Source organism: Plodia interpunctella, chromosome 21 (assembly GCF_027563975.2).
Source record: "Plodia interpunctella isolate USDA-ARS_2022_Savannah chromosome 21, ilPloInte3.2, whole genome shotgun sequence".
In the NCBI taxonomy this organism is placed as follows: domain Eukaryota; kingdom Metazoa; phylum Arthropoda; class Insecta; order Lepidoptera; family Pyralidae; genus Plodia; species Plodia interpunctella.
Genome location: NC_071314.1, coordinates 7,767,380 through 7,777,445, shown reverse-complemented (window position 1 = coordinate 7,777,445; position 10,066 = coordinate 7,767,380). Strand labels below are relative to the sequence as shown.

The following is a 10,066-nucleotide window of genomic DNA, read 5'->3' as shown; positions in this document are numbered from 1 at the left end:
TATTTAAGGTTTTATTACAAACTAGCACTTCATCAATGTAACACAAAAAATAAAGTTTTTTATATTGAATAAAATTACAAATAGCCAAATATCACAGAGGCTACTCTGTGATATTTGGCTATTTGTAATTAAAACGCTAGTTTTAACCAAGTTTATTTTTATTTACTCCAGCAGCGGAAGTGTTGCTGTCAGCTGTAACATTCGTTTGGATTTGCAAATCGTTCATGTTTACTTGTATTGTTTTTTAAATATCTTATTTCTTTTTGAAAATAAAAGAAAAGTAGATAAGTTTACAGTTTCTCTTTATATTATGTAAATTGTATACATATGTAAATGTTATTCTTATAATTATAATTTGGTCGTATTATGAGAATATTTTTTTATATACAACAAAATCGAACGTGTAATAAAAAAAAGTAAACTTCAAAATGGCTACAAATCATAATACGACGTGAACTGTCAGCTGTGTAGTAATTTTTGTTTCTTTGTGTTTATTAATCTTAAAAATGCTATGATTTCTACATTATCGTGAATATGGGTGCAAAAGACTCAAAACCTTGTTTTATATCGTATGAAGATGCAGAGAAACGAGGTACGCGAGTGTATAAAATGTTTAGTGCGTTGTTAGATTACGAGTATCTATCAGCTTATTGTGTCGTTTTATTTGCAGTGTCTGAGGGTGAGTTGAGACGTATCCGCGAGGCGTTCAAAAGATGTGCTGGTGCGAACGGCACGGCCTTGAGCTTGGACGCATTCGTCCACGAAGTGTTATGCGATGGAGTTCCGTATGAGGTAGCCGATTGGCTTTACCAGGCCTGTGGCGGCACCAAACGAGGAATCAATTTTCGAGACTTGCTGCGCGGAATCGTAGTCCTAACTAAAGGCAGCCTTGAAGAGAAAATCAAGTAAGATTCTGCTCAATCACCTAATTTACGACAATTATTGAACCACTTTTATATTATAGTTATTTTGCAGGTTTTTGTGGACTCTGTATGTAAACAACCAGAGTGATAATGGCACGTACATATACAAGAGGGATTTTGCCCGAGCCCTGCATCTGGAGAACACATCGTTGCCAGTAACTGGGGCTCAGAGGAGTGCAGAGATACTCCTGGGCCTCTTTGGATCTGGAGAGAAAGTGACTTTTGAGCAATTTCGCTCTTGGTTGCTCATACACAAGGATGCCACAGTGCTGTCGAAATGGCTGTTGGCGGAGAGAGGGCATGTCACACAGGAGTTGGAGACTCCCACTTTCTATCAAAGCTTGGCGGGAGTTACTCATCTGGAGGAGAGGGTAAGTGATATTTTTAATATTGTTTCAATTTTAATAAATGAATTTAAGCTAACAATGAGCGAAGTGACTTTATAAAGTGAATTGACTATAGAACAACTTATAAAAAAAAGCTTATATCAATCAGTTTGGAAAATTATCTTGAATCAAAATAAAGACTTAGGTAATTAATAAACTAAAAAATATTGTTTAAAAAAGCCTTACTACATAGAAATACTTATATATTTTATCATTACTTACACACACATAGTTCAAAAACCATATCATAAAAAAAGGAGTTCTGCATATTTCTCATACAAATTGCTAAGAAATTACAACTGTATGCAGTGGGCTAACATTACAAGCATCAAGTTAACATGTGCCAAATAGATTAGATATACATTTGTATCAGATCAGGTCACTAGATTGGCATATTAGAGTATCATTTGATAAGCCGATGATATGCAATGTATTTAAATACAAACTTATCATTCTAGGCTGTTTTATTTCTAAAAGCAATAAATTATTTGAATAACATAGTTTATAGTTTTGTCACTCAAATTTCAAACAAATTTATAATCATTTCAATCATTCTATGATACTGATTAAAAGAATAAAGCAAATGACATTTTAAGAGAACATTGAACTGAAAACTATATAGGTAATTACTTAAAAGTACATACTTTTGTTTGACACCAAGGTCAGATTTGCAGCTTATGTTAAAATGTGAATAATTATCAAGACTAAAAAGGTAGTTGTTGAAATATCTTTTGAATACTTAAGTGTATCTTCGTATTTATTACCTAAATGATAGGAAGGAAAGAAAATATTTTTATTCAGCAAAAAAATTACATAAACTTATGACTAACTATGCAACTAAAAATTAATAATACAGTAAGTATAATTGTCGAAAAGGCGGCCAACTCAGCGTGTTGCTGTGGCAGAAACCATAGGGCTGATTTTCAGCTGGCACCATGAGAGGTATGGTGGCTTGAGAATAAAATGAAAGGTATATCTATACCTTGATGACTATGTAAAAGATGACTATCAAGTCATCTTTATAATTTTTATTTTTGGTTTATGAGTCTGGGGATTTTTTAATATCTAATTTAATTTTTCGAATAGACTTACAAACAACATGAAAAATAAAGTATTTTTTTGCTGATCTAATAATCGAACCCTTCATAGGCGAGTCCGATCGTACTTGGCCGCTTTTTCAATACACTTGGAGACGACAACTGTTACGTCAAATAAAACACTTGTTTTGTAAAGTTACAAGCAAGTGTTCTGAAAAAATCGAGTACATAGTTTATTCATATGAAATTTTTGTCACATCGACACAAATAGACATTAGACAACAGACACTATATGAATCAAGATCTGCTAGTGTCCAGTCTCAGCTTCGCTCGGGTAAATCATAATAAATTTGAATATCTAAACCATCCCCAGGAATGACACTGTGACTGTCAACAATCCGCCTGGTAGTTTTTGAGATATTCGCGTTCATACAGACAGACAGACGGGACAGGGGGACCATTCCATTTTATAATATGTAAGGATACAATTAATGATAACTCCGGTCAACGACCTGTCTCTCAAAGGTTAAGGGATGTGATGTGTGTCACCTTATTCACAATCTTGTACTCACAATTATTATCTTGTGTTGAAGCCAGGTTACGTAATTCAATACTGACATGAGTTCTGCATGTTTCCTTTCGTCCCTACAATGTGATACAGATACCTACATTCATTATCACGTCATCATCCCTTTCGGGTTAGACAACGCTAAGAAGATCACATAAAAATAGAAAAATAAAGCTTAGCGTAGACATTACCTATTTATATAATATTTTTTCGTAATTCAGACAAAAGCCATTTCTTTTTGGTGTCAAAAGTGGCATACCCTTGGCCAGGATAGACATTGCTAAATTTTGTCCATGGTATTTCCGTTCATTCTTTCTACCGCGACCTTAAGAATATTTGAAGAACTTGCCTTTACCACAGAATGCATCATAATAAGTGTTTTACGCTTTGACTGTACCTGTGAAGATGCGACGCAAATACCGTGCGTCATAAACAAAACTCTGTAAACGGTTTGGTTTTTTATATGACTAAATTTTTTTTTTTACTTGTCGTGTGTACTGTCTACGTATAATCCTGAATCACTTTTAACTGATACATCGGAAAAGTATCAAAGATAACACTGCCCAAACAAATTAGCAACCATCCTTACATATTATGAAACAAAGTCCTCTGCCGCGTCTGTCTGTCTGTGTGTTTATAGCAAACTCAAAAACTACTGCACGTATTTTCATGCGGTTTTCACCAAGAGATAGTGTGTTTCCTAAGGAAGCCGGGGCGGGCCGCTAGTATACATATATTTATGTGATATTAATGTGATATTGTTGTGTGGAAGTGTTTGGATGGATGGAGAATGCCATAGGCAACATTCTGCCACGGGCGGAGACGGTCGCAAAATCTAGTATTATCTAAATGAAAAGTTATTTGGTCAATGTAACATAATTCTATGTTTCACTAATAAATATTCTTGTTCTGTCCCATATAATTTCGAAATGGCAAATAAAATGCTTCTTATCCTAGGAAGGAATTTCTTCCAGTCAACCGAATATCTGAACAGACAAGTTATTACAAAATTATTAACAAACACCCCCTTTTCTCAAAATGGGCGTTAAATAGCTAACATTGTAGTGAATTTGGGATCATGTAAATCTCTCTATCGTGGCCATAAGTGTGCCTGATTGCGACATATTTGATAAGTTGAATTATAGACGCGATGCGGCGACACAACAATAACATTATAATATTCGTCAAGTGGGCAGCGACTAGGTATATTTATTAAAATACAATTAGAAATGTTTAATTATGCACAGTCAATAGCTGGTCCAGTAATGGGTATTACTCTTCTTTTTCAACCATTGTCCACTGTTGGGTGGGTAGGTCGCACAGTCGCACACGACATTCCTTTCGGTCATAATTCCTTTTGGTCTTTTCTTCATGTTCTATTCTCTATGCGACGGTTTTGCGAATTTGGAATGAATAACTTGTGTACTGTTTACTATACTTCTTGATCGTAAACCGAAACAAACCAACCTTTTAACCCTGCGATCCTGGAGATAATAAAAACAATTGAACAACAATAGGATCGCGTCAGATCGAGTCGTGCGAGAATTGATAAGTTAAGATCATAAAGAATGTACCTACCTTGTAATATACTTAGTATAAAAGGATAAAAATCGGGGATTACCCTTGAGTGTGTATTGCACCTTTCATTGGGCTTTGCCATATAGCATTTTAGTTTAACACTATTTTTCCTATTACGACGGTCCCAAGAGCTTGAGTTTGTAGATCAAACTGTATTATCCGAATACTAGTGAAGCCCCGGGGCGTTAAATATTCGAGTTGTAATGCACCCCATGTGCTATTCCAGGATATATTCTATAGGTGTACAAAATTTCATCGTAATCTACCCTGTAGATTTTGCGAGATTAACTAACATCCTTATATATATAAGGATGTGTGTGTGGATTCTTTGTATAAGAGTTGTTTGTATTCCTATACAAACAAAGAACTAAAAATCAGTGGGCTAGTTTCGCGATGAGTATTATTTTATAAAAATCGATCCACTGTTCACTAGTGTGCAAGCGATTTCTTGCAAAATGCTGATGGTAGTCGTAAAATAACTTTTACTGTACTTACTTATTACGTATACTTGACATAACTGTCAGATGCCTTTAGGAGATACTGTAAGAAAAAGGTATTGCCAAGTAAGCTTGCGTCTGCATTTTAATATCATTCCACGAAGTGGCAACAAGGAAAAACTCCAAGAGTAAGATATTTTCCAAAATGTACAGCATTTTATTTTCCTTTGAGCGGTGGTCGACTAGTAGTTAAGACACCAGTCTGTGATCAAAAAGTCCCAGGTTCAAATCTGACTCATATCATAGTAGGTAGACTTTAGTTTACTAGTGTGTATGCGACTACTTGCCACTGACTGAGTAGCGGTAGACAGTCGTGAAAGTCGTGTCAAATGTCTTTTGGCGACTTGAAAATCTGACAGCAATAATGACGAGATATTTTCCTCTTACTATTCGCTAGATTTGCAGAACTATACATTTTTACATAAACAAAGGCATAAACACACATACGAATTAGGATTCACAGACACGTTTTCCATATGCCACATTTGCAAGATAACGTGTTGTAAAAAACATTATGTATTATGGTGATCCTGTAACAACAATCGGATGATATAATTTTTCATGATCTTTTGTTAAAGTTAACTAAATTGAAGTGGTGATGAATTTGTCATGATAAATGCAACTTTATTAATTTTTTTACAAAATAAAAATAATTTTTGACGCAAGCTTTTATTGTTGTCAGAGAGTTGTCTTGTTTCATTCAAGGCGTGACAAAAAGTCAGGTCCGCCCAATTTGGGAGACGATCTTGGGTGCACCATCAAGTCGTGCATATTATAATAATGCATTGTCATCCAAACTAAACGTAGGTGCGTATATTACAACGTTACAGCTCAATCGGTTGATTACAAACAGACATTAGGTAGTCAAGTTAGCTTCATACTACATTTCATGTTAAATAAATAACAGCAATAATATTTTCAATATTGTCACTTCAAAAACTGTAAATAACAGCCATTTAATTAGTAAATTCTTTCACAGGACATCATAGAGCTAGAGAAGTTCTTCTGGTCACTTCGCAACAACGCCCCCACGGGTCAACTAGACGACGAAAGTCTGGGGCCTCTTCTGTCACCACCATTGCCCAAATCAGCTGTGGCTGGGTTCTTCTTGGCTTTTGATGAAAACCGAGATGACCATATAGACTTCAAGGAATTATGTTGTGGGCTGAGTGCAGCCTGCCGTGGGCCAAGGATAGAGAGATTGAAATGTAAGTACTAGGCTAGCATAATTCTCAAGGAGGACGCGACAGCTACGGCTGAGTTCTGCTTGGCTTTTAATGAAAACTGGGACATACACTCGATGCATTTTGCGGAGAGGTAAAAATGTAAGTTCTAGGCTAGCATATATCTCAAGGAGGGCGCGACATGGAATATCTCATTGCGCAGATCAGCTACTGGCTGGGTTCTGCCTGGCTTTTGATGAAAATTGGGATGACCACATAGATTCAATGCAATTTGCGGAGAGATTAAAATGTAATAGTACTAGGCTAACATATTTATCACGGAGGACGCGACACGGAATATTCCAGTCCTCAGGGCTTCTTCACGTCCGTTATCCAGGGTAACCTACTTGTGGTTATTTTCTGGCTTCTGATAAGAACCATCTAACCTCATCCCAAGGACAGACAGATTGAATTTAAATACTATGTATAAATACACAATGATGCGAACGGTCGCCGACGATTTTTTGAGGTATTTGACAGATAAACTGACAAAAAAAAAACCTGGAAATAATATAGAAATTCTAGCATACTAAATGTCATCGGTAGTATAATGAAACATACTATAATCGCAAATCATTGTAATCTGGACAGGAAGTAAGAAAATAGATCAATTGCGCGTATAATAATGTGTTTAGCACAACATCATAATTTTTCACACGGCGCGCGTCTGTTATCGCTATTACATGAGCTGGCTGGAAAGAAGCGAATTTTGACAGAAGTTCATAGTAGACTAACAACTCTAGAGTACACAAAATGGTTTGTTTATATTTGACATACTATTTGTCTGGCGATTTTCTCGGTAGTTCGGAAATGTTGGGTTTTTTAGATCCTTTTTGTAGAGTACAGAAGTAAACGTATTGGAAAAAATGTAGTTTGAGAAAACGGATCAACATTCGCAATAAACCACACGGAAACCTAGACTCATCGTTCCAGAGGTCTATAGGGATTCCTAAATATCACGACATTATCTTAGGTTGATTTTCTTTACGAAGTTATTATAAATGAGCAAGTGCTAAGTAGTGTAGGTTGGTTTGCAATCTGCAGTATGTGAACCAAAGCCCAAATATTTACATTATGTCAATATTTTTTATAATCTTTACACATTCGTAGTAGCCATAGAGATTTTTTTTTCTAACACTAGTTATTATTTGTTACTTGCGGCCCGTCCCGGCTTCGCTCGGTTAAAACCATAATTTATTTGGATTATGCCTCAGGATTATAACTTTAAGTTTATCTCGTTCATAAAGATAGACGCGACAGAGAACGATATATATTCAACATGATCATCATTTCAGCCCTTTTCCGCCCACAGCTGAACATAGGCTTCCTCTTCGCGTACGCCACCCTCTGTTCTGTGCCCCTCTCATCCATGTACCACGTGTGACTTTCATTATACGTCCGCCGATCTTATTGCAGATCGTCCGACTCTTCTTTCACCTGTCCTAGGCCAGCACTCAGTGGATAGTAAAAGCCATTTAGTCAAATATACATTAATACTTTCGCATAAAATAAAATAAAATATAAAATAAAGTATCACTTCGTTCTATTGGAATTTGGGGATAAAAAGAACACTATGCGTTATTCCAGATTATATTCTATCAGTGTACCAAATTTCATAACAGTCGGTCCAATAGATTTTGCGTAAAAGAGTAACAAATATACATATACGAGCACATCCTCACAAACTTTCGTATTTACAATATTAGTAAGATGAGCGTCATTTTGGCGTAACACAGTAAATTTATATCACTATACATATAATGTTTTGTTGTTGACATAAGAGCTCATATAGTTGCATTTAAATTGCGCCACCGAGCACTTGACCGATTTTCACATAAAGATAACAACAATCTATGCACTTTCTACTGCGTCCTTACACCGTATTTATCGTTTATCGACACAACTCTATCAAATTCAAGGACACAAATAACGTAATTGTTATTGTGACATGTGTCGTTCTGATAAACGCGTGTCTTTTGTTATTATGTTATGATGGAGAATTGTAAGGGAAATGTGGATTTGGTGTTGTTTCTACTGGGTGACTTTTTATATATTGGCAATATTTTGTCTACATGCTCGGTCCATGATTCTGAACAACTTTTAGTATGGGAATAACTCCGAAATCGCGAAAAAACAATCAGCTGTTCTATACAAAATTAAATACCTAACTTGTGGAAAATGTGTATGGATCAGCTGATTTTTTTTCAGTACCATTTTTAACCACGAAAAGTTTTTTCAGTACCATCGACTGAGCATGTAGATAAAATAATGCCAATGTATATATAAGAAATCACCCTGTATATTCAGTGAGTATCTACGTGGCTAATAGGCAGTGCCGTTTAGAGCCTTATCTAGCCGAACACTAGCGCCACCGGCTAATTTTTTTCAAGTTTTTTTTTTATTTTTCTTGTATGTTTATTTCCTCACACGTCTAGGATCATTATTTGAGGAAGAAATTGATAGTTATGATGATGGCGCTCGAGTGCATCTAGATACGGCCTTAAAGTTTAATAGCTCCTACCACTATCGCCAAATTCGAACAGATGCCGCCGCAAATTTACGTACATTGCGTGTATTGTACGTGGTCTTCTTATTGCGAACCGTCTAGGCGCATCAAAGTTTGATTAAAATGTTGATTCTTTTTTAATATATCTTAATAAAGTTTGATTAAAATGTTGATTCTTTTTTAATATCTCTTAATAAAGTTTGATTAAAATGTTGATTCTTTTTTAATATCTCTTAATAAAGAAATGACTCGCCAGTCGTTAGTGTTCCTAACATCGGTAGCTTCCTTATAAGTCACTCAGGTAAAAACCGTCATTCACACATCGTAAAGAGTATTATGTGTATTACGTATATATATTTTTACTATTTGCTTACTGTCGGTTAAAACTTATTGTTATTTAAATGTGTTCCATCCATGTATATGATTCACTGGTTTTATTATCTATAATTTGAGGAGAGCCACCACACTCGCTCAAGTTATGTGAACTATGTATGAGCCCCCACCCACGTCGATAAAGAAATAAATCTTTTTTCCCGTTCACTCTTGACGGTGGTCTTGATTATGGGTTCATACTATAGCTACATGTCCTTGCACCGCCGCCGCCGATTTTTTAAATAAATAAATCACAAAGTTCTATTCCGCGTCTGTCTGTTTGTCTGTCAGTTCACAATAAACTCAAAAATTACTTCGCGGGTTTTCATGCGGTTTTCACCCATAGTTAGTGTGGTTCCTGGGAAAGGTTTAGGTGTATAATTTATTATGTTTTTACTCGAGCGAAGCCGGGACGAGCCGCTAGTATAAATATATTAGGACAAATCACACAGATTGAGCTAACCCCAAAGTAAGTTCGAGACTTGTGTTATGGGATACTGACTCAACGATACTATATTTTATAACAAATACATATATAGATAAACATCCAAGAACATGCCGGGCCAATCAGAAAAAGATCATTTTCCATCATGACATGGTCATGGGGATTTGACTGGGGATCGACCCTGGGACATCTCGGCTCAGAGGCAAGCACGCAAGCACTTTACCACTTCGCCACCGAGGTCGTCAAGATTGAAATATTTAGCGCTGTAATACACGACGCACTAGGAATTTATTACCATCTTTGAGATAAGCTATCGCGTGCTAATCGCCCGATAAATTTAATTGTTTATACCTATGCGTGTTTACAAAGATTGTATGTGACATCTGTTATTGATTAGTTGCATCTTAACTTTTACATTCAATTTCTCTCGACTCAATTGACGTCTTTGATAAAAGTCAGTTTGTTACTTCTACACTTACGCTTTGAAAGTCAACATTAGACTTCCCTACAAGTACATTTTCATCCAAAGTA

General features: G+C 35.8%; 1 protein-coding gene across 4 annotated transcripts in view; it reads left to right on the top strand.

The window, feature by feature from the left end:
• The first annotated feature begins 420 nt into the window (after window positions 1-420).
• Usp32 (Ubiquitin specific protease 32) overlaps window positions 421-10,066 on the top strand; it is a 37,043-nt gene continuing 27,397 nt past the window's right edge. For all 4 annotated transcript variants that reach the window (XM_053761542.2, XM_053761541.2, XM_053761540.2 and 1 more), the window contains exons 1-4: window positions 421-592; window positions 671-905; window positions 976-1,294; window positions 5,969-6,197. In XM_053761542.2, the coding sequence (XP_053617517.1) occupies window positions 535-592; window positions 671-905; window positions 976-1,294; window positions 5,969-6,197 (841 nt within the window). In that variant the 5' untranslated portion in view covers window positions 421-534. The remainder of the gene's footprint in view (window positions 593-670; window positions 906-975; window positions 1,295-5,968; window positions 6,198-10,066) is intronic.